Source organism: Mustelus asterias, chromosome 13 (genome assembly GCF_964213995.1).
Source record: "Mustelus asterias chromosome 13, sMusAst1.hap1.1, whole genome shotgun sequence".
NCBI lineage: Eukaryota > Metazoa > Chordata > Chondrichthyes > Carcharhiniformes > Triakidae > Mustelus > Mustelus asterias.
In genome coordinates this window covers 95,785,782-95,812,895 of record NC_135813.1, presented here as the reverse complement: position 1 = coordinate 95,812,895, position 27,114 = coordinate 95,785,782, and the positions used below count along the sequence as shown (strand labels likewise).

The following is a 27,114-nucleotide window of genomic DNA, read 5'->3' as shown; positions in this document are numbered from 1 at the left end:
GGCCAACATTTGTGGTTCATCCCTAACTGCCCTTGTGTGAACCCCATATAAACATGAAGCTAAGTTCTTTTCCCCTCTCCATGTTGTTGTGCAATAAGCTCTGATGAAGCTCTCAATACACCATGCCACCTTCCTTTAAAATAAAACAGAAATTAAACTCTTACTTCAGAACATTGTTATTAAATTTGTTGTAACTGGCCATAGACATCATGGTGCCAAACCCGATTCCGATGGAGTTAAAAATCTGTGCAGCAGCATTCACCCATACCTATGACAAGATTTAAGATTAACATATATAATGCAATGCAGTTGATTGTAATCTGTTGAGTCAGCAGAAAATGTGCATCTGTCACAAATCACCGGCAAAATGTTTTGGATGCTGGGAATCTGAAATCTAAACAGAAAATGCTGAATACGCTCTGCTACAATTGTACGTGACATTGACCACACCTAGAATACTGCATACTGTTTTGATCTTCTTATTTAAGAAGGGAGATACTTGTATTGGAGGCAGTTCAGTGGAGACTCATTAGGTTGATTCCAAGGGATTATCTCATGTGCAAAGATTGAGCAGGTTGGGTCTATACTCATTGGAGTTTAGATGAATTAGATTCTGAGGGGGTTTGACAGGGTAAATGCTGAGACGATGTTTGCCCTCATGGCAGAATCTAGAAGTAGGGTATCAAATTAAGAGGTCTTCTATTTAAAACAGAGATGTGGAGGAATTTCTTCTCTCAGAAGGTTGTTAATCTTTGGAATTCTCTACCCAAGAGAGCAGTGGAGACAGAGTTATTGAATATATTTGAGGCTGAATTAGTCAGATCTATAAGGGAGTGGAGAGCAGGCAGGAAAGAGTTGAAGAAACTATCAGATTAGTCATGATCTTAGTGATTGGTGAGGCAGGCTCGAGGGGCCGAATAGGTTGCTTCTGCTCCTATTTATTGGTCAGGCAGCATCTGTGAAAAGTGAGAGGGAGAAATAGAGTTAATATTTCAGGCCGAGGGCCTTTTGTCAAAACTGGCAAACTGCTGACAAAAGGTTACCGACTTGAGATGTTAACTTTGCTTCTCTTCCTCCATAATTGCTGCCTGGCCTGCTGAGTATTCCCAGTATTTTCAGTCCGTAGATCATAATTCTCCACGTCTGCTTGGAGACAAACTTCATTATCTGTCGCTTTAATTCACAGAGGTAATACTAAATCAGAATTCTAGAATTTTCTATCGGGAAATCATGTGCATTTCTTTGTCCTTTAGTATCAGGAAGCAGAGATAGTTTTAAGTGATCTACTGTTGGATATTAGAAATAAGGTATAGATTTAAGTGAGTTTAATTTAGTGTATTTGTGTAAGAAGAGTAAACTCTACTTAGATTCATGTTAAGCAAGGTGTTTGCATGCATGGGGGGGTTTTGACTTCCGTTCAAACTGTGTCTAGAAATCATAGAAGCCCTACAGTGCGGAAGGAGGCCATTCGGCCCATCGAGTCTGCACCGACCACAATCCCACCCAGGCCCTACCCCCACATATTTTACCCGCTAATCCCTCTAACCTACGCATCTCAGGACTCTAAGGGGCAATTTTTAACCTGGCCAATCAACCTAACCTGCACATCTTTGGACTGTGGGAGGAAACCGGAGCACCCGGAGGAAACCCACGCAGACACGAGGAGAATGTGCAAACTCCACACAGGCAGTGACCCGAGCCGGGAATCGAACCCGGGACCCTGGAGCTGTGAAGCAGCAGTGCTAACCACTGTGTTACCGTGCCGCCCTATTGTATTGCCGCCCGTCTGTATTGTGCTTAGAGACTTTATGATATGGAAAGTAAATGCGAGCTTAGAGAAAGAATGAGCTTCACACCAGGGTCACCTTTAGGGTGGGAAAGCCTTTTAAGTTTAGCTTTAGCTGAATTCGTAGAAGTTGACGAGCTTAGCAGTGAGAGAGAAGGTAGCTCTAAAAAAAATGACCCCCCGCTAGAAGCAGAAAAGCCATACCATGGAGTAATGGCCAAGGAAGCAAGTCCTGAAGCTAAAGGACAGGTAGTTCCAGAAATTAGAGAATGAAGAGCGGTTTCCAGGAAGTTTGAGTGAAAAAGGAATAAAGAGCTGCCATTGGAACAGGCTACTGTTCGTTGAAGTTAAACTCAGAACTGAAAAGTGCAGTCCTGGGGGTGTTAGCTGGTAAAGCCATTGATACCTGAAGCACTCCTAGGGTTGGTAACAACTTACTACAGCCTGTGAAGTAAAAGGTTGAAGCAATTGATCTTTACCTGGTCTGGCCTATATGTGACTCCAGATCCATGGCAATGTGGTTGACTCTTAAATACCCTCGGGATTGGGCAATAAATGTGAGCCCAGCCAGCAATGCCCACATCCCATTAATGAATTTTTAAAATGATAACACAAGATATATTTTGTAACCTGCATTATCGTCAAATTCTGTATACATTTGTGAAGATAAGTGGGAGTGAAGGAGTATCGGTTTGTAGTCAAACTATTCATGTTCGATAAATATTTTGTTGTTAAGAGCTAATTGGCATTCCAAGTGACTGTTCATGAGTGTTTTCTAAAAAAGGTAAATTTTAGGGTCTTTTGAGCCAAGGTTCCATTCTGGGATTTTCCTGTCCAGTAGTAATGCCAACTGGGATCTTAACACACTTCTGTTGGACTCAGTTTCTGTTATCAATTTCTGAATCAATTAATTTTTAATTCATTTTCAGTGACTTTAAGAAAAATAGGCAGACCATCAAAAAATGCAGGTATTGGTAGCAAAGATCACTCCAAAGGTTTCATCAGCAAACATGAACACGTATTTCAGAAATGTAACTACCTGATCTCACATCTGGATATTTTCCCCATCAGTTTATCAGGTTTGCTAACCAGTTGAACCACTGGAGACACTCATATTTTTCTTTTTTTAAGGAGACTTTCCTGTAGGAAAGAAATTTCTTGATGCACAAACTAAAGGATCCACAATTATTCATGACTTCAAGTGCCTGGGTTCTCTGTCTTCTCTCATCACTCCATCCTTGGTTACCCATGAAGAACATGAAAGGTCTGTACTCCGGCAGCCAACAACATTTCTGATGTATCAAAACATTTAACCAATTTCAAATGACCATAATAACAAATTTTCTTGATCATAAGAAATATGAACATGTGTAGGCCATTCAGCCTTCAAGCCTGCTCCACCATTTAATAAGACCATGGCTGAGTCCCTCACTAAGTCTACTTTCCTGCCTTATCTCCATAACCCTTCATTCCCCTGCTGATTTAAAAGGCTATCAATCTCAGCCTTGAAAACGTTCAAAGAATCGGTCTCCACAGCTTCCTGGGGTAAAGAATTACAAAGATTCACCACTCTTTGAAAGAAAATCTTTCTCAAATCCATGTCAAATGAGAACCCCCCCCCCCCTTATTCTGCAACTTTGCCCTCTAGTCCTACACTCTCCCATGAGTAGAAACACCCTCCCAACATTTACCCTGTCTGTCCTCCTAAGAATCTTATACGTTTCAAACATTTCACTTCACAGATCCAACCTTGCACTTGCCAAACTTCCTCTTATTTTGTTGCTGCATCAAGGATAATATTGATAGCGTGGAAAAGGAATGGAAGACAGTGGAATGTGACTCCTGGGAAACTATGAGTGCAGTTCTCCAGCCCTTCCTGTGGGCGGGATCTTCTGGTCCTGCCAATTCGACCCCTACCGCGGGTTCCCCGATGGTGGCATGGGCGAGGAATGTAAATCGACATTGACGTCGGCAGGGCCAGAAGTTCCAGCTGGCAGCCAATGGCGAGCTGCCTCCACTGTGGGAAAACCCACTGCGGAAGGGCTGGAGAATTCTGCTCTATATCCAGTATTACAGTGTAATGATCTGGAAACAAGGAGATTCTCAGACTGAGAAAATCCAATAATGGTAATTATATTTGTCCAGTTTAATTAATTTACTATATATCCACATTAGAAATAAACAAAACAAGTTCAAATTCAAAAATGTTATCAATGACAATATGTTTACTGATAGTTGATTGATTCATTAAAATCTATGAAGCAAATCTGCCTTCTTGGAATATTAGAATAAAACGTTGACACAATTTTACCTTCTTAAAAAAACAAAACCTAGGCATAAAGTTTATTTGAAATAGTCTTATATAGCAGGAAGCACGCTTCCTCAGGATCCTGTCATGGGTTTGACACCATGACAACACAAATTTATTTGACTTCCTTCTCTCTCCTAAGCCTTCTGGACTTTAGCTTTACAGTCCAACTTTCCCTTCTTCAGAGTGGAAGAAGTCAGGAGACCCCAATTTAGCATAGTCCAATCCCTTTAAATCAATCCACTGTCTTCCATTTTGCCACCATTTTAACAATGACGACGCAGTCACATCAGATTAGAATCCATTTATTTCCCTTACTCCAAGAAAAATAGTGACAAATGGAAAATCTGATTCAGATGGAGTCTGGGGCTGTATGTTTTTCACTGTAATGTATACAAAAATTGGTTATCTTTTATCACAAAATGATTGCAAATCATGGGATTACAACTGGTCTTTCTCACTTGCACCTTCCAGCCACCCACTGAGCCAATGCAAAACATAACTATTGCGGCTGTTACCTGGACTTCTAGCAGCTTGTTCCACTTGGGTGTGAGGAAGAAGAGGATTCCATTCTTGGCTCCTGGCAGCTGCACATTATTGATTAGTAGTATTATCAGGATGAGATATGGAAAAATGGCTGTAAAATACACCACCTAGGAAGGCCGAGAGAAAGATTAACTGTGCATAAATAAAAATGACCAAAATAACGGGTTCTATTTGAAACACAGGGTAACTCTCAGCTTAAAGAACCATTTTGATTCCTTTTTGCAATTCTCCTGATCAGACAATTAGTTCCTACACATTTTCAAACTCAAGTGTGTCGGCATATTGTGCTGGCTTATCAACTACCACAGAAAAAAAAAAATCGATCGCAGCCCGTGATCCCTCCCTTACATCCAGAGCTGTTAATCCCAGTTATTCCAGGGAGTAGGTGGCAGAAAGTTCAGGCACAACCCCCAGAAGAATGGGCGAGGAAAATAAACGAAGATCATTTCCTTCCCCAAATGGACGGGCAAGTTTATTCAGTGTTATCTTGGCTAAAAACACACAGAAGCTTCCAGGTCCAAGGCTGAGCCGAGTTAGATGACCTTTAATGCAGCAACGGAACGCATCTCTGAACCTGTGCACCAGCAATACCAAGACATGGTAACTATTAGCACTTACTCTGATTCCAGCACAAAGGAATTTTAGCTGTGGCTTGTGACCCTCTTCATACTGCAGAGAAATGTCTTTTACATCAGGGACATTGCAAGGATAATAGGGGGGGATGACACACAGGAACCAAATGACTCAACATAGAATCACAGAACATTTATTACAATAAGCCGTGTCCTCTATTCTTTGATTGCTGACCATCTTGTCTCCTTCCATGTGTTTCCCCCCTACTGTGCACTTCCTTCCTGGTGGTGATGAAGGATCTCTTTTCCTCTCCCACCTTAGGGGTGGGGAATGGGAAAGGAGGAAAAGAGAAAATGCAGCTTTATGAAGTAATGACGTGCAGAGAAATCAAATAATTTCTTTTAACCTACGAGTGCTTATTGTCACACAGGAAAAAAATATTTTGGACTCCCTCCTTAATTCTCCTAGTCTACCCTCTGCCATCTCTTTATAAAATAGGAATGGAATGATTCCCAGTGGGCAATCTGTATCCAAAGTCCATCGAGCCGACGAAGGTTGTAGAAAAAGATCTCAACAGAATTTCCCAGAGAGCATCAAAAAGATAACAACTGATATTCAGCCAAAGTAAAGCCAACTTTCAGTTACAGGGAACAAAATGTCTTCCTTAATATACTATCTATTTCAGGAACACTATTGCAGTGCTCATACCAACATTTGTATAGTGGGAAAATACAGTGAAAAGTCTGGTTAAGCCACTTGGCCAAAATTAAACATTACAGGACAGGTTTTTGTCTAGAGTTAAAGGGGTTCGCACTATTCCTCGTGAAATAGTTTGGCAGTAAATGTAACAATTGGTGACCACCAGTTAGCTAACAAACAACAACGAGTTTATTACTATTTACAACTACATACAGAGTACTAGAATCAATGAGTTCATTCTCAGTGCTAGGGTTAATCTGGCTGCAAAAGCCAACGCTCTGCTCCGAGATCTCCGTGCCTGTCCCAATTTGTTGATTTGGTCACATGACCTTTCAAATGCACACCTCTTAAAGGGGCTACCGACTACATCCATCCCCCTTTAAGACCCTTGTTACACAGTCCCATTGATACTATGTACAATTTTCAAAGCATTAGCAATAATGAACGCTGTTAACACAGTTTAACAGAAACTCAGTCTGTCAGAAGACTTCCTCTTTCTCTGGGAGCAACGCAGTTCAACTGGTTGAGGTTCAACTATAGAGGTAGTTTCAGCTGGACTTGGACTAGCACCCAGACTCTCTCCTGGCACCAGCACATCACTTTTCACTATTCCCATCGTTTCATTGGGAGCAGTACTTTGGCCTGCGACTGGCTGATCAGCCACGTCGCTTCTTGGATAAACAATTGGATCAGGTAGTAACACTGGCTCTTGGCGTGGCTCCCATCTTTACAAATGATCTATGGGTCTCTTCAAAAACTGTCCTGTATTTTAACTTTATAGGACAGTGGCCTGACCTGGCCACAACTCCTGGGACCCAACTTGATCCACTTCCAAAATTCTTTACAAAAACTGGATCATCTATCTCAAATGTTCTTTCCGCTTGGTTCCTTTTCTGGCAACTCTGCCTTGTCTCCACCAACTTTGGAACTACCAGGCCGAACCCGATTCTCAAGCATAACCCATCAGCAGTTCTGCTGGAGCTATTCCAATAGGGAGCTGCGGGATGGATTTATAGGCTGACGTGCTATCTTGGTTTCTTATAATTTTTGTGATTGTTTCTTCATATCAGCCTTGAAAGTCTGAACTGTATGCTCAGCCAATCCATTTGATATGGGGCCATTACAATCTCTTGCAGTACTAGAGGGGGTGGCATGCTTTCTGTAAATGGAAGGTGGCTTAAGGCGTCTGCATTGGCTATGAGAGCCCCTGGCTGATGTTCAAAGCTATATTCGTAGGCTAAGAAGAGCAGTACCCATCGCTGTATTCTAGCAGAAGCAATTGGCGGAATCACTTTGTCTTCCTCAAAAAGTCCCAAAGTGGCTTGTGGTCTGTGATGAGAGTAAAAAGTCTCCCGATAATGTATTGATGAAACTTCTTATTGCTGTAGGTGGCAGCTAGGTCTTCTCTTTCTATCTGGGAGTGGCTGATAAGAGTTCTGGATACATAACCAATGGGTCTCTCAGATCTGTCATTCATTGTGTACGATAACACAGCCCAACCCCATATGGTGATGCATTGCATGCAAATATTATCTTCTTAGAGGGGTCAAAATGAACTAATAAGGACGTTGACTGAAGTGACTGCTTAACTTGGTTAAAAGCCTCTTTTTGTGGTGTTTTCCAGCACCATCTCTGGTGCTTCTTTAACAGCGCATGCAACATTGCTAACAATGTTGACAGAATTGAGAGGAACCATCCATATCTGCGGGACTACAAGCTGATGGTAAAACAGGCTGCGCAATGCAAGGACAACCATGACTCCAGTGAGTTATAGATGACAGCCTGCACTGTCACCATTGGTAGTGGCGTCAGGCCAAGGGCATGATTGGCTCCAAGAGACCAAGTTGAACTGGCTAGAAATTTTTTAAATAAAAAAGAGGGGGGCCTGCACAAAGTCATCAGAAAATATCAGGATGTGTTCCAGGAAGCACTGGGGAAGATCAAAGAATTGCAAGCAAAAATCCATATGGATCCAGAAGCCACTCAGATTTTTTTTTAGAGCAAGACCTGTGCCTTTACGCATTAGTAGAGAAGGTAGCGACAGAGCTAAAATGACTGGAAGACTTGGGCCTGTATAATTTGCAGAGTGGGCAGCACCCATTTAACTGGTCTAGTTAAACCAGACAAGACAGTCCCTATCTGAGGGGAGTACAAGCTGACAGTAAACCAGGCTGCATTACTGGATAGGTACCCCATCGCCAAAATAGAAAATCTGCATGTGGAATTGACTGGGTGTCTGACAATATAGCAAGTTGGATATGAGCCACGCTTACCAACAATAATAGTTGACCATCCCAAGGAAGTATCTGAGTTCAGAGGTAATTCTAGGGGCTGGTGCCTCCTTAATCATTCTCACTTTGTCCTCCATGGGGTGCAAACCCCTGAGCATCCACCCAATAACCAAGATAAGCTGCCTAATTTGCTTGGAAGGCGCTTTTTTTTTTCTTTTAGGCACACTCCTGCTTCCTAAAACCTTTTCAAAACTTCGTCCAAATTGGTCGAATGTTCCTGTTCGATGGATCCTGTTACTAAAACATCGTTTGAATAAATGACAACTCTGGAGCAAACTCTCCATAGTTCCCTGGAAGGTGGCGCAAGCTGACAAAACCCCAAGTGGTAGACGTGTATAGCTCCTTATGAGTATTTACAGTGACATATCCTTTTGATGCATCATCCAGTTCTCACCATTGGAAAGCGTGGCACATATCCAACTTGCTATATGTCAGACACCCAGCCAACTTCACATACAGAACTTCTATTTTGGCGATGGGGTACCTATCCAGTAATGCAGCCTGGTTTACTGTCAGCTTGTAGGCCCCACAGATAGGGACTGTCTTGTCTGGTTTAACTAGACCAGTTAAATGGGTGCTGCCCACTCTGCAAATTATACAGGCCTAATGATGTCCAAGTCTTCCAGTCATTTTAGCTCTGTCGCTACCTTCTCTACCAATGCGTAAAGGCACAGGCCTTGCTCTAAAAAAAAATCTGAGTGGCTTCTGGATCCACGTGGATTTTTGTTTGTAATTCTTTGATCTTCTCCAGTTCTTTCTGGAACACATCCTGGTATTTTCTGAAGACTTTGTGCAGGCCCCCCTCTTATTTTAAAAACTTCTAGCCAGTTCAACTTGGTCTCTTGGAGCCAATCATGCCCCATTAAACTCAGCCTTTGGCCTGACACCACTACCAATGGTAGCAGTGCAGGCTGTTATCTCTAACTCACTAGAGTCATGGTCGTCCCTACTACTTTGATGGCCTCTCCAATATATGTAGCCAGTCTCGCTGCAATGTTCTTCAACTTCAGGGGTTGAACTCCTTCTTGGAGATATTGGTGGATCTGCTCGCTCACGACAGTAGCTGACGCCCCCATATCTACTTCCATCTCCAGTGGCTGGCCATTCACTAACAACACCACTGTGATGGTGTTACCCGCTTTCATTTTATTTGGCAACAACATGTTCCATTCACCTGCTGGGAAATCCTTCATACTGGGACTGGATTATCTGCTCTGCTGGTACTGGGCAGGCCCTGCTTGTTTTTACATTTGTGCCACTTCCACACATGAAGCACGCTGCTTCTCTAAATCTACACATTCTTGGGGAGTGACTTCTCCGGCACAGATAGCACTCTATTATTTTTAGACTGCTGTTTAAATCTTCTAAACTGTATCACTCTTCCGCCTTCACATCTCTCTTAAACCAGTGCCTTCACTCCCGGGGGTCACTGCAGCTCACAGCTTCCCACCCTAACTGGTGGACCTCGTTGTTCTATGCACTTTGCAGCTTCTGGGTGACCTTCTCGGCACTCTCCATCACTGACGTCATTTCCAGCGCCTTTTTAAAAGTTAACTCTGATTCAACTAACAAATTTCTCTGTATAACTGCATTGTGTACACCACATACCAATCAGTCTCTTAACAAGTCATTCAACACTGACCCAAAATCACAATGCTCCTTGATTTGTTTTATCCTTGATACAAAAGGCTGCAATGGGCTTCCCTGGGGCTCTCTCTGTGGAGTTAAATTTGTACCTTTGTAATATTACTGAGGGCTTAGGATGATAATGCCCTGCTGCTAGCTCAATGAGCTCTGCAAATATCTTTGTGACAGGAGCATCCAGGGACGTTAGACCGAGGATTATTTATATGTCTGGGTTCCACATGCAATCAGCAAACAATTTTCTTCTTATCCTACCCCTCTATTCCATTAGCACGGAAAAAATATTCTGAACACTCCATATACTATACCCAGTCTTCTGTAGCAGCATTGAAAACTTTCTACTTTTCTGAAGAGAGGCATGTGTACTTTTTTCCTCTTTTGGGAATTGGAATGTTTTTGCAATTCTTGCAAACAAACTTTCTTTTTGTTACAATCCGGAGTTGTTGTTGTTTACCTTGTTGCCAATGTAGTAAATGCAATAATTGGCAACTACCAGAAAGCTAACAAATAACAATGGGTTTATTACTCTTTACAACTACACACAGAGTACTATAATCGATATGTTCATTCTCAGCGCTAGGATCAGCTGGCTGCAAAAGCCAGCGCTCTGCCCAGAGATCCCAGCACTTGTTCCCCATTGATCAATTCAGACCCTTCCGATGCATGTCCCTTAAAGGGGCTAGCTACTACAATTATGATGAAACTTTCTACTTGTGTACTTCGGGCGATGAGGAGTACTATAACATTTTATTTAGCTTAGTTTTCAAAACTGCCCAGAATCAAAACTAGTCAAACAAGATAATAGTCTGAAATATTTCTGCCCAGCACTGACATATTCTGCTCCTCACCTTTCCAGTAGATTTAACTCCTTTGAATATACAGAAATATACAATGATCCAAGCCAACAGGAGTAGGCCAAACAAGTCCCAGCGTATGCTGCCGATTGCTTCAATACCTCTACTCATCTGCAACAACCTGTAACTGTACAAAACACAGTGAATTTGCAGGAGGTCTTCGTTTTAAATTGCAGAGCCTTTAGTTCTAGAACATTTATTTCTCATTTTAGCAATTAATTTGTACTCCTGTGGGAAGCAGTGGTAATTTAGAAATGACGCTCTGCCAATGGTCTATTGTGAATTACCAGCCTCAATCACAGTGATAGGGTAAGCAGTGTCATACATATATTCACACTCTATCTATTTCACACCTTTAGGAATAAAATAATTGATGAGTAACAAGCACCATGATGTGCAACGTTAAAGCAACTCATTAAGGGTAAGTTGGTGTTTTCCCACCTGCCTGGTTGACGTTGGGAAGTGACATGAGGGAACAAGTGTGTGATACAAGGGAAAGAATACATTCAAAACAAGAATCCCTGCAGTCTAGGAAAGTTTGCCCTACCCGATGGATCCAGAGTTGGATATTAAAAACATTAATCTGTGATTTTCCAATCCTTTGGTACATTAGTTAGCATGCCAACAGGCTGCAGCAGGCAAAAAACTATTATACAAGACCAGTCCAATTTGCCGTTACCGGCAGCAAGACACGGACAAATTGCACCTGGATGCTAATAAGCAAATCACTCATCTTTCCATTTCCTAATGTGTTAATATCCATAGTTCAGTAAACATTTGGCACTCTCACCTTTCAATCATAATGTTGTACATTCAAGTCCAATGGCAGAAACTGGAGCAGAAAATTGTAGGCTGACTAAACAAGTGCTGCAGTGTTAAAAGAGCTGTCTTTTGGATTAAACCAAGGCCCTATCTGCACCCTCAGGTGGGTGTAAAATACCTCATGTTACTATTTTGAAGAGCAGGATAATTCTCTCCAGTGTCCTGGTCAACTTTTAATCGGAATATATGTATTATTTTGTCGGTATTATGACGCGGTTTGCAGCAGCCCCTGGAATGTATAATGACTGCTGTGTTTCCTACATTGCAAAAGTGATGATACTTCAAAGGTATTTAACTGGCCATGAGGTGTTTTGGGACATACTGAGGTAGTGAAAGGCATTACATAACTATAAGTCTTTCTTTGAATGTTCTTTGGCACATTTTGGAGGCAGGAGAAGCTCTTGTTGCTGGGATTGTGGAAGGACTTTTAGGGTTAATGAAAAATGCTAGATACTGTTGCATTGGGTCTTGCATTCTTGTACAAGCATAGAAACTCCACTAGTTTGGATGCTACAGCAATAATCCCAGAGAACAGGGAATCAAGTTCGCTTACTGTAGACTATTCTCATGGATTCCACTGGTCTGCTTGAATTTGGACTGTATTAAGCCTAGTTAGGACCGAGAGAAATGTTCCCCATATTGTCAAACAACTTTCCAGTTTTTGTTTCTGGCTTCATAACTGGACATGTTCCAACCCTGAGCGTATGAATGCTCTATAACTACTTGGAGATTCAATAGTGAACTCACCTCCAATTTAAGAAAGGTGACAGAAAGAAACCAGGAAATTATAAACTAATTAGTCCAACATCTGTTGTCGGGAAATTTTATTAGAGTCTATAATTAAGGATAGAGTGAAGAAGTGACTAAGATAGTACACAGGAGCTTTGCCAAGGGGGAAGTGATGATCGAAATGAGTGGAATAGGTAAGAGCCCAGATGATAACATTGTAATAAGTACAGAGCAAGAATGGAATCACAACCGTCGCCACGCCGACACCTGCATAGCAGCAAGGAGAATGTTATTTATATGGACTTCCAAAAAGCACTTGACGGAAGTCCCTGATAAGAGTTGAATCTCATGGAATTAAAGGAAAACTATTGGCCTGATTAGCGGAGTGTCAGGAGATAGAGAATAGGGATAATGTGCAGGTGCTCCAAATGGAAAGATGTAACCACTTGTGTGCTGTGAGGATCTGTGTTGCGGCTTCAATTTCTCACAGTATTTATTGATCACTCTGGTAACGGGATATAGAGCCTCATGTCTAAATTTGCCAATTACACTGTACACCACTGTAAACAGTGTAAATGGAAGCATAATGTTACCAGGAAATATTAACAGATTCACCAAATCAGCAATGCGTTAAACTGTGCCAAATGGATTTGAATGTAGGCAAATGCAAGACTGTCCACTTTGGATCTAAAAACGATTAAACAAAGTATTTTCCAAATGCTGAATACAAGAGACAGTGTAGGTCAAAAGAGACTTGATGGGCCATGTACATCAATCATTAAACTGCCATGTACAAGTACAGAAAATAATCAAAAAGGTCAATGGAATATTGGCCTTTATATTAAAGGACTCGTTGGAGGGGTGGTAGGGGTGTTGGTGGTAGGGGTGTTGGTGATATGGATGGAAAAAACACACAGGGAAATGTCTGAGCAAATAAAAATATCTGAGCAGATATATACCATGCATGAGCTGTATATTATTACACATTAAAAATGGTGTATAATTCAGACCATCAGAAGCAACTCCTTTTCCTTCCTTGCTATACTCACTCAAAAAATTGTTGACTGGCAGATCGAAGGTGAGTGGCGTTCCCAGGAAGGCCATCAGAGCAGTTTTCCACAATGTTCCACGTGTTGTTGCAGCTTTGCCAGGGAAGCGATGATCGAAATGAGTGGAATAGGTAGTACAGAGCCCAGGTGATAATAACATTGTAATAAGTACAGAGCAAGAATGAAATCACAACCGTCGCCACGCCGACACCTGCATAGCAGCAAAGAAAAGGCCATTAACAAAAAAAATGACACAAAGTAGCTTGCACGATTAATACTTGTGACTAAGTCAGTTTGAAGTTCCAATACGAAACCTTGTTGATAAATGAGAATCAATAGTCAAACCTAATTCAACCCTTTGAGGACTGTAGTAGTGGCTCATTATCAAAATGCTGTCAGGGGAAAGCATTGTCGGTAATATAGTTTCCAAATAAAATGTTTAAATTTATCTCTTGCATTTAAATCTCCCCCCCCCAAAATCAAGCCCAAGCTGAGTGGATAGGGAGGTTATATATATTAAAGTTACAGAAGAAGAATCATATCTAACCCCTAAATAGAAATTTCAGAGTCCAGGTCATGGCACCTTGGGAATAATCCTTTTGAGTAGGTCCAATTCCATTGTGGCTTCAAACCAAATCAGATCTTCAAAGCTTTAGGGAATTAAATATTCATTTATTCCTGTACAAATTCAGTCAAATCACAATGCCATTTTTTGTACACTACAAAATACTATCGTCATAAATGGAGGTGGGGCTCAAAGCAAACCGAAACATACTTGAATACTTATCAACAATGAGTGACAACTCAAAAAGATGCAGAACTCCGTAATTCATGCTGAATCACATACTAATAAGCTTGCTCTACACAAGATTAAGCAGCTCCTTCCTCATACAACATGGTGCGGAAAGTCAGCCAGGACAGAGTTGCTGCCTCAAGTTGTATCCAAATGACTTTTCATGATGTGGACATAGCTGGCAAGGACAACATTCATTGGTCATCCCTACCTGCCTTCAGGAAGATGGGCTTTCTTCTTGAAACACAACTGTGGGCTGCTGGTGATCCAATAAGTCTGTTAGGAAAAGAGTTCCAGGATTTTGACTCAGCGACGATGCAAAAAAATGGAGATATGCATTCAAGTCAGGATGTATGTAACTTGGAGGGGATGGTCTTTTGTCATGCATGCTCATGCCTCTACTGTACTTAACCTCTGAAGGTGGTGGAAGATGCAGGTTTGGGAAGTGCTGCTAAAGCCATTGCAATTTGCTGCAGTGCATCCTGTAGATAATACAATTCAGTCAAGGTATGCCATGGCGATCAGTTAGTTTAGAGGACGTGGTAATCAAGCAAACGGCTTTGTCCTTTGTGGTGTTGAGCTTTTGCAGCTGCAATCATTCAAGCAAGTGGAAAGTATTCCATCAGACTCCTGACCTATGCCTTTTGGATAATGGAGGGGCTTTCCAGAGTCATGAAATGAACCATTTGTTATAAAATACCTAACTTTTGATCTCTAGTAGTCACAGCATCTATCTGGCCGGTCCAGTTGAGTTTCTGGCCAATAGTAACATCCATGATGTTGACGGTGGGGTACTTAACAATGCAAAAATCATTGAATCTCAAGGAGAAGTGGAGATAGTCATTGTCTGCCATTTTTTTGAAACAAATATTATTTGCCACTATCAGCATAAGTCTGTATGTTGTCCAGATCTTGTTGCTCCATTACCTAATGAATTGCGAATGGAGTGGAACATTGTGCAATCATTAAACACCCGATTCCAATCTACTGATAATGGGATAATCACTGATGAAGCAGCTGGAGATAGCTAGAACTGGTGTGAATCCTGAGGAACTCCTACAACAATGTTCTGGGCAACCACAACTATCTTCCGATCTCCTAGAGATCACTCCCGTCAGTGGAGAGTTAGCCCTCGTCCGTATTGACTTCACTGGTGCCAGACTGTCTCATGCTGCCTTTTTGTCAAGGCTGTTACTTCACCACACCTCCGGAATTCAGCCTGTGTTCATGTTCTGGGCAAAGGCTGCAATGAGATTTTGAGAGACAATGTCTGGAGTCAAATGTTCCTACTGGAGCCCAAACTGAGGATTAGTCAGCAGGGTATTAATGACTAAGTGACATTGCTATCACTGTTGATGACTCCATCCTTCACTTTGCAGATGAGAAGGAGAATGCCGCTGAGGTGATAATTTGATTAGGTGCTTCTCGTGCACAGGACATGCCTAGGCAATTTTGTACTTTTAGCTCGATATCAATGCTATACCAGGTACAGCTTAGCAAAGGGCATGGTTATTTCAGTCGTCCAGGCATTCGGCATCTCAGGCAGGATGTTACGCCCATTGTATTCAGCTATTTGTTGGAGTGACAATAAATCAAACTGACTGAACATCGGTACACGTGATTATGGGGCCCTCAGGCGATAGTAGAAGAGGATAATTCACTCAGCATTTTGGATCAGGTGGTTGCAAATGTGTTTTTTTTTGCCTTTGCACGTTGGGTTTCACCATTATTAAGGACAAGGATGTTAGTGGAGTCTCCTATTAAGTTATCTATTAATTGTAGATTACTCACCATTCATGACTGAATGTGGCAGGGTTGCAGAGCTCTGGCCTGATCTGTTGGTGTGGGCATACATGGCTCTATACACTGCTGTCATTGTTTAACACACCATTCTGTGTTGTAATTTCACTAGGTTGACAATTCATTTACAGGGACACCAGAAGCTGTGCTTGCATGCCCTTCTGCCTTCCTCCTTGAACTAACATTGGAATTTGGCTTCATGGTGAAGGAGAAGTGAGAAATATGCCAGGCCATATGTTACTATGTTCAAGTATTGAGCTGCCAAATCAATTCTTAATATGTCCTACTTGGCACAGTGGTAATCCCATATGATATGATTGGGGTGGGGTTGGGGCTATCCAGTGTGCAAAAAACAGGATTAGGTTTCTACGAGTGGTGGTCACTCTTACCAAAGCTGTCGTGTACAGATGCATCTTGGTGAGGAAGATTTCAAAGAGGTTATTCCATTGTGGTTTTCTCACCACATACCGTAAGTCTGGCAGCCAAGTCCTTTAGGATTCAGCCAGTTCAGTTACTATCAAGCTACTCTCCATGTTTGACATTGAAATGTGTCCCTAACCCTCCCAGTATCCCTAGATTATATTCTGTGCACTTGCCACCCTCAGTGCTTTGTCCAAGTGATGTTGAATAGAGGGGTGTTGATGTTTTGTCCATTGTTGTTGACGACAGTCTATGAATCATCGTTAATTCAATCCAGACTATATATGTTGTCTTGACCGGAAAGTCCACATCGAATACAAGATGCTAGACTGACCAAAAGGTTGACGTTTCATAGATTCCCTCTGGATTTTTCTTTGGTTAACTGGTTTTGACTTGATCAAGCTTTTTTTAATGCCATTGTGCATCATCTTTTCCTTTCACACGCATTGTGCTGCTACGTTGTTGTTAAGATGTCACTTTTTTTTTGGTTTGGTCTTTAGACAATCTTGAAAACTGACAACAGCATTTTAACAAGATTTGACTCTCCTTTTTAGCTGGTCTAGTATCAGTCAATTGTACAACGTGACGAGCCACCTTAGCTTTGACTTTATCATTCTCTCTATGCTTTACAATATTTTGTTCCTCTGAGGGATCTCAGAATCTAGTGTCACATTCGCATTTTCAAGATCTGAGGCAAACGCGGCAGATAGCATTGAATTTTCTCATGGCAATTGGAAGTGGTCCAGCTATCACACACATAAAAGGATGTTAGAACTAGTGCCTTTGTAGACCTTGGGTTTAGTTGTCAGTTTAGTGCCCATTTTATTCAGTCACCTCAAAGAGCCTTCAAAAGCATTTTTGGTTTTAAACTGTGGTCCACCTAATCTATGAGCACATCACATGACCTGGCACTTACTAGATTGATGAACCGATCCACTGTGCACTAATTGATGATGCTATACAGGATTTCCCAGGGGCAGGCTGGTATAAAATTTCCACCTTCAGATTAATAACGAGGCAAAATTTCTTACATCCTTGAGAAATGGTCAGTGGTGACAGAGCAGTCCTCTTTTGTATGAGAAACAATGGCACAATTATCAGCAAGCTAGAGCTCTCAGACAAGTTCTTCATGAATTTTAGTTCTGGATTGCAGGTGGTGAAGAGTGCATAACTTGACATCATCCATCTTGATTATCAGGTGAAGGTGGGTGGTGATTAATAGAGTTTCCCCGTTCATATTGGTCCTGAATCCATAAGACCAGACAAGTTCCCGAGGCAATTTTCAGGAGCTTCTTCCTATCCAATAATACACCACTGTCTTCATGTCGAATGGGAAAGGATAAACTCAAAGGAGGTAATGGAGTTGTACTTGAAGAATAAAGTTATATACCAACTAATTCTGCTACCAATTTAATTGTTTCCTACAGCTGTCTAAGCATTTTTGTGCTGAGGTATTAAAGTTGGATCTTAATTCCAGGTTTCACTGATAATGAATGGTAGAGTGGTGTTTTCGGAGAAGAATTCAATGCAAGAAAAGTGTTCTTGTGAGTTTGCAATAGAGCTAACTATGAAACAGCATAGCTTCCCAGGAATCTAGTAGGTGACATCTATTGACATCGCTCTCGAGAAGCTCACTAATTACAGTTCTTACTTCCACCCGTTTCTCAGCTGCAGGGTTTCATCTCTGGACCTTCCTGCAGGAATAAAGGCAAAGGGGATCAAAGTCCATCTCTTTCATTTATTTTCTCCTATTTTTATTTGCTCAGAGGTATTTATACCCCAGAGCTTCTGCATGTGCTTTTCTCCTCTACTGGAGTTCTCCCCTCATCTGTGATTGAGGAACGCATCCCACCACTAACGTGACCTTCACTCCTTCTCTGACAGGGTTTCTAGTGTCAAATTCCATCCAAGTAGCCTTTGCATCTGCCTCACGTTACCCCCTGCACCAAGTCCAACATGTCTTCTCTTGACTGCAGCTTCTACGACACTCTTCTTCATTAGAGTCCTCCATTCACTCTCAGCTGTGCTTTCTGCAGTCCTTTTCCCGTAACAATGTTGAATCAACAACATTTATCCATGTGCTTCTTCCATCACTTGGTCACTTTCCACATCTACATGCATGTTCTCCAAACTATGATGCTGATATGGTATTGAATGTATTATCTTAATGTAAGGCAGCCAATTAAGTTTGGATGACCACTTTGCCTTGTTAGGAATGGGTTAACAGTTACCTTCCACTTAAGTTCTAAATTGGATGTTAATCATTTTATATATCCCAGTGACTTCTATTAAGAGGTTACAGGTGGCACTGGGTGGTGAGAATTGTATGTGGAGTTGAATCAAAGAAATAAAGGTAGTTTATGAAGAAGCTGAACTTGTCTCTCCTTTACTGAACTGCAACCGAGAGACTCAAACATGCCTAACTCTACTCAAGTATGACTCTGATCCACCTCTAACCTGCCATTTTAACACTTCTTGTTCTTACTCCAAACAGCAGACTACCCTCCCATACTACTTCAATCAAGTTCAAAAGCAAACTTCAAGAGCATTAACTCTCTCTCTCTAGGTGACTCATAATTTGTTGGTCTGAACACTGACTAAAAATATCAAACTTTTGTATATTCTACCCCGCTCCCTTCCATTTTGGAGCCATGACTGAAATAACCTTTGAATAATCTATTAATTTCTGCATTGTTTTTCTGAATTAAACCCATTGGTTATCTGTGAACACCAATGGCATTATCTGGGTATGCTAGGATACCTCTTGGATTCTACCCATTGTTTTTCCGTCCTCCTATTGGTCAATTCATTTGAAACAGTGGAGAATCCTACAAATGTAATGTTTCTTGCTTGTGCCAGATAGACAAACTGTACATTTTGAAATTGAGAGTGCCACTCAGTACTCAAAGGGTCAAGCATCAGATGGAACAAAATTTAGAAAAAAAAATAGTTCCTGCTTCTCCTCTCATTCTGTCTGGTAAAATATTTTTTTTAAAGTATAACTGTTTGCCAATTCATCTTTCCAATCAAAATCAGAGCATGGAGCAATTACCAGTTTGTTGCTTTAGACAAGTCAATGTATAAAATACTTAAATATTCATCCCTCCCATTTACCAAATGGTAGCATAAAGACTGACTTGTAACCCAGGCTCCCTCAGTTTTTGAGCAACTAGAGGAATAATAGATGAGAAACAGAAATATTTTCCAATACAATAAGCAACTCAATGAGAATCCAATCCCTGAGGCCTGACCAAGACCCTGTGTTGTATACAGAAGGTGCTGTTAGTCATCATCAGGGAATGGAGTTCGTACAAGTGTTAACTTAAACTTTCATTTCCGCAAAAGGAAGAAAATTAACTAGAATTTGTAATCCAATAATTGCAATTGTGACCTTGCTGTCTGCATCCAGAGACAACACACTGTGCTTCATTGCACAGTAACCTAGAGTTGGGGACAGGAGACAGATGTCAATTAGCCTACCCTGAATGTGAATAATGTAATCAATGCAGTGAGGTGACTATTACAGATACACAGCATCATAATTCAGTAATTGAGAGTAGTATTTTTCAGTAAGAACGCCATTAGCTGCTGATGTTACAATCCAGGTCCAGATGAATCTTGTAGCCATTTTCCTTGTGCAATGTGTTGCGGGCCCGCCCTGATAAATGTAGCAGCTGTGATGGTGGCATTAAAAAGGAGAAAAAAAGAAAAATAATCATCAAGCTGTAAATGGAAGTCACAAAATCTAGCAGTAACAATAACAAACTTCTAATATTTAAGAGACTACAGAAATTTTAACAAGTAAAACCAACAAAATGAAAACATGCTCAAAGTTCAGAAAAGCTCTTAAACATCCAAAACAACTCGACGGTTTCAGATATCATTTGATCACTGAGCACATCACAGCTTGCATCATGATCCTTAGCACCTTTTACTGAGAGTGAAATCAAAGAAGAACTTTGTACTGTCACTGAATATTTAAGCCAAAACACATTTTTTTTTAAGAAACAAGTCCGCTTAATAAAACATATTCAGGAACAAGTTCACAATTGAGACCATGTCATTCTCTGGTCAGAGCGGCTTTTGTGCAGCATTTCTTCTCTGCATTCAATAGGAATTATCTCAGTATCTCATGGAAAAATTGTATGTTCTCAAATGCGATACAGTGAGCTGAATTGGAAACTTAAAAAAAAAGCCAAAGGGAAAATTTACCTTTAGAAAAAAATGCAATAACCTCAACAGTGAACGTATATTTTGTTTTCCAGTGAAACATCTAGTGATATTTTATTACATTAAAAGGCGCTATATAAAAACAAGTTGTTGTTTTCTGTGCACCAGAATGGCTCCCCCATACCGCGCACCCATCTCAGTCCCACTTGACTATCAATTCTGTCAACAATGACTCAAATTTGCTCCAGGGCCTCAAATTTAACTTATCAAGAGTGTTTTAATTTTTATATGGAGTTACACCATGCATCTTCTCACTGCTTCCTTGACATTGCAATTGAAGGCAGTGTCAGGAATGGCATAGTCTGGAATTCGCTTCCTAAACTCAACCTCCTTAAAAGCCACCTGTTTGACTAATCTTTTGATCACCATTTTTAAAATCTCTAGTTTAAGAGTGCATTATACCTCTGAAGTGCCTTAGGATGTTTTTCTATGTAAATACAATTAATAAAAGATGTGGGCTGTTGATCTTGGTGCTTTGCCTCTCAATCTCCCATCACATCCTTCAGTAACATTCACAATGTAACTTTTTGTAGTATTTTGGAACCTGCTTATGCAGATTATTGTTGTAACAAGAAAAATATTCTATTCTACATTTAAAACAGGTCATTATGACTTTGTTCCTCTTCTAAGCAACCAAATGCTTATGATTCAGAACCAAAGTTTAAAGGTGGTTTGACATTGTTAAAATTTACTTGGTGGGTCGTTGCATGCTTCAATTAAGTGCATTCTTAACAGGCTTGGGAACAGAGATCCTGATGTTTGTAAATCTCATGAGCTGTCATTCTGTGGCTGTTAAAAAGCAGCAGCCTGCCCACTAACATAAAACATGCTACCGTGCAAAGGGACCTGGGGGTCCTTGTGCATGAGGCGCAAAAGCCCAGTCTGCAGGTGCAACAGGTGATCAAGAAGGCAAATGGGATGTTGGCCTATATTGCGAAGGGGATAGAATATAAAAGCAGGGATGTCTTGATGCACCTGTACAGGGCATTGGTGAGGCCGCAGCTGGAATATTGTGTGCAGTATTGGTCCCCTTATATGAGGAAGGATATATTGGCATTGGAGGGAGTGCAGAGAAGGTTCACCAGGTTGATACCGGAGATGAGGGGTTTGGATTATGAGGAGAGGCTGAGGAGATTGGGTTTGTACTCGTTGGAGTTTAGAAGGATGAGGGGGGATCTTATGGAGACTTATAAGATAATGCGGGGGCTGGATAGGGTGGAGGCGGAGAGATTCTTTCCACTTAGTAAGGAAGTTAAAACTAGAGGACACAGCCTCAAAATAAAGGGGGGTCGGTTTAAGACAGAGTTGAGGAGGAACTTCTTCTCCCAGAGGGTGGTGAATCTCTGGAATTCTCTGCCCACTGAGGTGGTGGAGGCTACCTCGCTGAATATGTTTAAAGCACGGATGGATGGATTCCTGATCGGTAAGGGAATTAAGGGTGATGGGGATCAGGCGGGTAAGTAGTACTGATCCACGTCAGATCAGCCATGATCTTATTGAATGGCGGGGCAGGCTCGAGGGGCTAGATGGCCTACTCCTGCTCCATGTTCTTATGTTCTAACTATTGGATTTGTAGATGTCCAGCCTCAACTTGAAGTGACAATAGGAAGACACATAAAATAGCAGTGTAGAAAACCAACACATCACACCCCAGGATCATTTTATATAACAAGAGTGGAATGGAAGAAAACAAAAAAATAATGGAAAGATAGTCAAAAATAGACACTAACCATTTTAAACCCCAATTCCTTCATCTGAACCCCATTCTCAAGGTAGCTGCTAACGTGGTGTGTGTTTGTGTTGGGGAAGCGATCATATTCATCAGTTTTCCTGGGTGATCTTACGAACAAGATATTGCAATAATGCATTAAAAAAACACATTTGCAGACGAGAGTTTTGGAAGAAAGAGGAAGCATGATTTTGTTTTTTGAAAAGGAAAGTTCGCACAAAGGGGCTGTAATGCGTACGGTTAAATTTCTGGTTTTAACCTGGTGTTGTGAGACTTCTTACTATGCGTACGGAGTACAGGCCTCAACAGAGCTTGATGCACTTAAACATTTGATACCAGCATGACCATCTTGGGCATAGAATGCTATTTAGGCCCCATTATTCTTTAAAGATTCAAATTAAAAATGGATAATATGTTAACAGGATATTCCACAGTTCACAGAAAATCACATTTCCTGTTATAATTGTGTGGGTACTTCTTGAAAATCGCACTCAATAATCATTCTTCTTTCCACTCACCAAGCAAACATCTAAAACATCAGGTTTTAGTCCTTTATGGCAATCAAAACTGAACTCATCAGTGCCATAACAACATTTGTCTGGGTCAGTTTGACAGTAATCTGACACAGTTGGGTGACCTCCAACTCAGTGCTGGATGACTGTCACAATAATATCATATGGCTGGATTATATCCTGCATAGTGGTGGGTCAAACATTAGACATGGCCCATAATAGTGACAGACACATCTAGATTGGCATTAAATCTGGTTTCAGGCACTGATGATACAGCATATCACTGTGTGCTCGGATCAGCAACCAGGCAGTGCTCATAATGTTACAGCCTGGTTGGTCTCTAACCTTTTGGAAGACTTCAATGATAAAGAATATACAAAAAACAGAATAAAATTTGAATTAAAAATGAAAATGACAGTTTTATAAAACTGGCTGATTTTCTTAAACAATTAGAAATTTGTGAAGTCTGAAGTCCAATACGGCAGGCCGAAGTGTGAATGCTGCAATCCCTATTTAAATGTATGGGTGGCGGAGAACTAAGACAGGAGATTTGCAAGTTAAAGACACTCAAGAAAAAATATGTGGAAGGAGGGGGGAAGAAAACAAAAAGTAGAGGTTACAAAAAGATAGATGGAAATTGAAAAGTACAAGCATGTTTTAGTAAATGGAGAGATTGGGTTGGAAAATGACCTCAAAAGTCTTAGTGATGCTTTTGTAAGTTACAGGAGCTCCAGTAAAAGGATACTTATCGAAGCTATGGCCACCTAGGGAGCCATGATGTGGAGATGCCGGCGTTGGACTGGGGTAAACACAGTAAGAAGTTTAACAACACCAGGTTAAAGTCCAACAGGTTTATTATTTGGTAGCAAAAGCCACACAGGCTTTCGGAGCTCCAAGCCCCTTCTTCAGGTGAGTGGGAATTCTGTTCACAAACAGGGCATATAAAGACACAGACTCAATTTACATGAATAATGGTTGGAATGCGAATACTTACAGCTAATCAAGTCTTTAAGATACAAACAATGTGAGTTTAAGATACAAAACGTTGTTTGTATCTTAAAGACTTGATTAGCTGTAAGTATTCGCATTCCAACCATTATTCATGTAAATTGAGTCTGTGTCTTTAGATGCCCTGTTTGTGAACAGAATTCCCACTCACCTGAAGGGACTTGGAGCTCCGAAAGCTTGTGTGGCTTTTGCTACCAAATAAACCTGTTGGACTTTAACCTGGTGTTGTTAAACTTCTTACTGCACCTAGGGAGCCTCAGGCCCATTTGAACATGTCTCTCTTGGCTATTAAAGATAGAATTTGGAAAGATTTTTCATACGTCTATGCTTACAATAAATGAACTAAAGGGTTATTTGATTTTAATTAGATCTCAACACTCCAGAATCCAGATTTTGACATCTTATCAGGCATCTGAACAGACAGACTTCAACAGAAACATCTCAGCTAAAGGAATGGCATTAAAAAAAAAAATCATTGCAACAAGCCTTCAGTATTGTCCTGCACATCTACATTACATGCTCATACAATCCCTATAGTGCAGAAGGAGGCCATTCGGTCCATCGAACCTGCACCATCAACAATCCCATCCAGGCCCTATCCCTGCAATCCCATGCCAATCTCCCTGACACGAAGGGGCAATTTACCATGGCCAATCAACCTAACTCTCACATCTTTGGACTGTAGGAGGAAACTGGAGCACCCGGAGGAAACCCATGCAGACACAGGGAGAACATGCAAAACACACACAAGGCTGGAATTGAACCTGGACCCCTGGCGCTGAGAGACAGCAGTGCTAAACACTGTGCCACCATGCCACCCAGCTGTCCTGATGTGGAGTTGCTGCCGTTGGACTGGGGTGGGCACAGTAAGTAGCCTCACAACACCAGGTTAAAGTCCAACAGGTTTATTTGGTAGCACGAGCTTTCGGAGCGCCGCTCCATCAGGTGAGTGCAGGATCTGTTTCACAGATAATCAAGTCTTTACAGGTGCAGACAATGTGAGTGGAGAGAGGGTTAAGTACAGGTTAAAAGGTGTGAATTGTCTCCAGCCAGGACAGTTAGTGAGATTTTGCAAGTCCAGGCAAGTCGTGGGGGTTACAGATAGTGTGACATGAACCCAAGATCCCGGTTGAGGCCATCCTCATGTGTGCGGAACTTGGCTATCAGTCTCTGCTCAGCAATTACCTGTTAAGACTCGCATTCCAACCATTATCTTGTAATTGAGTTTGTGTCTATATATGCCCTGTTTGTGAAGCAAATCCTGCACTCACCAGATGAAGGAGCGGTGCTCCGAAAGCTTGTGCTACCAAATAAACCTGTTGGACTTTAATCTGGTGTTGTGAGACTACTTACTGCACATGTCCTGAAGTATGCTCAAAGTCACAACTAAAATGATTCTACGATAATTGATCCAACTGTAGTCTCATTTTTGAGCAAAATGTTAACCCATGGTGCAACAATGAGAAAATGTGCAGTAATAAGAGTCAGTCAGACAGCACAGAAAATTAGCCCATTGTGGCACTGCTCCTGGGTAATCCATGCCTGTAAGTGGTATGTGATGTTTACTGGTTAGTTGGAGATTAAATGGATCATCCAAAGCTGTAATACAGCATATTTAATGAAGCACTATATCATGTGATTTAGGAGACAAAATATTGCATGCCTCATTAATACTGAGATACAGCCTTCACATTTGAAGAAGACATACACAATGAAACCATTCCTCTCCGACTCAACTAATGTCTAAACTTACCAATCATGGTATTTTGCCCCAGAGCAAATAAATCGATCAGTGAAAGCAGCATGGAGTATAGCATTTTTTTTCAAAGCTGTACTCTACACATGTGCTAATTTAAAAAACGCTGTAGGGCGGGAGAGGAATTTGCATGTAAAATTAAAATTAAAAACAAAGTTGAGAATGCTTCTTCTGGGAATGTTACTTGAAATTACATTGTTAAATAGGTTGAAAGTGGCCAAAGGGGCTACAGCAAAACTGTCCCTAATTCAGCACCAAGTGCAGCCTCACAAAAAAGCTACATGATTACTGGTATTGGAACCTGTGGGGCACTGATACAATTGCTTTTTCAGGTGGAGTCTAAAAATCATTAGAGTTCGATGCTTCACCGAGCTGAGTTATATCAGATTGGAGAGTAACGCTGGTATTATATGCTCATGACGACAAAGAGTGAAACTTCCCGCTCCAGGAGATCAAATGCTGCGGTAGACAGGAAAGCCGGCTCGGCACCCCCTAGCTGGCAGGGCAGGTTGCCATGGCAAATCATTCACTTGATTGCTCATTGTATCTTGTGGCAGGGTGGGCTGGGATTTATCCACCCCACCATTAACTCATCGGGTCGATGTTCCCATATTTAAATAACACCCCTCCACACAAATTCACTCTGTAGCCCAGGACTTTGAAATGAATGATGACACACCCCCACTCAAAAAACAACTGCTTTGCCCCAAATTTCAGAAACAGATACCTAGAGAGATTTCTCCAGGCAGTCAAGGGCCAGCAGGATTTCCCCCACCTCCGTGATGGGAGCCAGAGGTCCAACCACACTATGCAGCCTTGGCAGGTCACTGGGAAGATCAGCATCCATGGATCTGAGAAGAGGATTGCTCTCCAATGCTGGAAGAACATGAATGATCTCACGTGCTCTGCCAAGGTAAGCTAACCTTCTCCTCACTCTCAACTCATATGACCATTCATCATTCAAGGGTTGCTGGTTTGTTGGGAGATGCTAACAGTTCTTGCGCCAAAGGCAAGGTTAGCATCTCCCAATAAACCAGCAGGGATCCATCAAGGAGTCTTCGGCCACCCACTGAAACTGAGTGCCCTTCAATGTAGGCGACTCTCCAGCCAATTATTAATGATCTCTTCAGTATTACAAGCACCTGCAAGAAAAGGCAGAGGGATATAGTCAGGCAGCCCATCAACTTCAGCCCCAAACTGCACCTCAGGTAAGAATCATGAGGAAACATCCAAAAACCCGTCACTTTGTTCATCTGCACCCACCACCAGCACAGAGACACACATCACAGTGGGAGCCAATTCTAGAGCAGGCTTGGGGTGATCATTTGGTGAACACAGATTTAGGTCCACAGAAGGTGCAGGCAGTGACAGACAAGATCACTGACACTTGGAGGACTGCTGGAGACCAGGCTCCAGCTGGATATGTGCTTGGCTGGAGCGATGGTGTGCAGGTTCATGTGTGGGATCCATCAGTAGGGTATGCGAGAGGGTGACTGGACACCTCAACCGCCCTCCTGGAGCACGTTTTCCTCAAGGAATCAAAGAGGAGTCCTCGTTCACCAACA

At 41.6% G+C, this 27,114-nt stretch overlaps 1 protein-coding gene across 2 annotated transcripts in view; it reads right to left on the bottom strand.

Annotated features, from left to right (window-relative positions):
• LOC144502907 (sodium- and chloride-dependent GABA transporter 1) overlaps positions 1-27,114 on the bottom strand; it is a 105,976-nt gene that overhangs the window by 21,447 nt on the left and 57,415 nt on the right. For both annotated transcript variants that reach the window (XM_078227320.1, XM_078227319.1), the window contains exons 3-6: positions 13,302-13,512; positions 10,696-10,828; positions 4,613-4,747; positions 165-268 (exon numbers count right to left, since the gene is read on the bottom strand). In XM_078227320.1, coding sequence (XP_078083446.1) covers positions 165-268; positions 4,613-4,747; positions 10,696-10,828; positions 13,302-13,512 — 583 coding nt within the window. The remainder of the gene's footprint in view (positions 1-164; positions 269-4,612; positions 4,748-10,695; positions 10,829-13,301; positions 13,513-27,114) is intronic.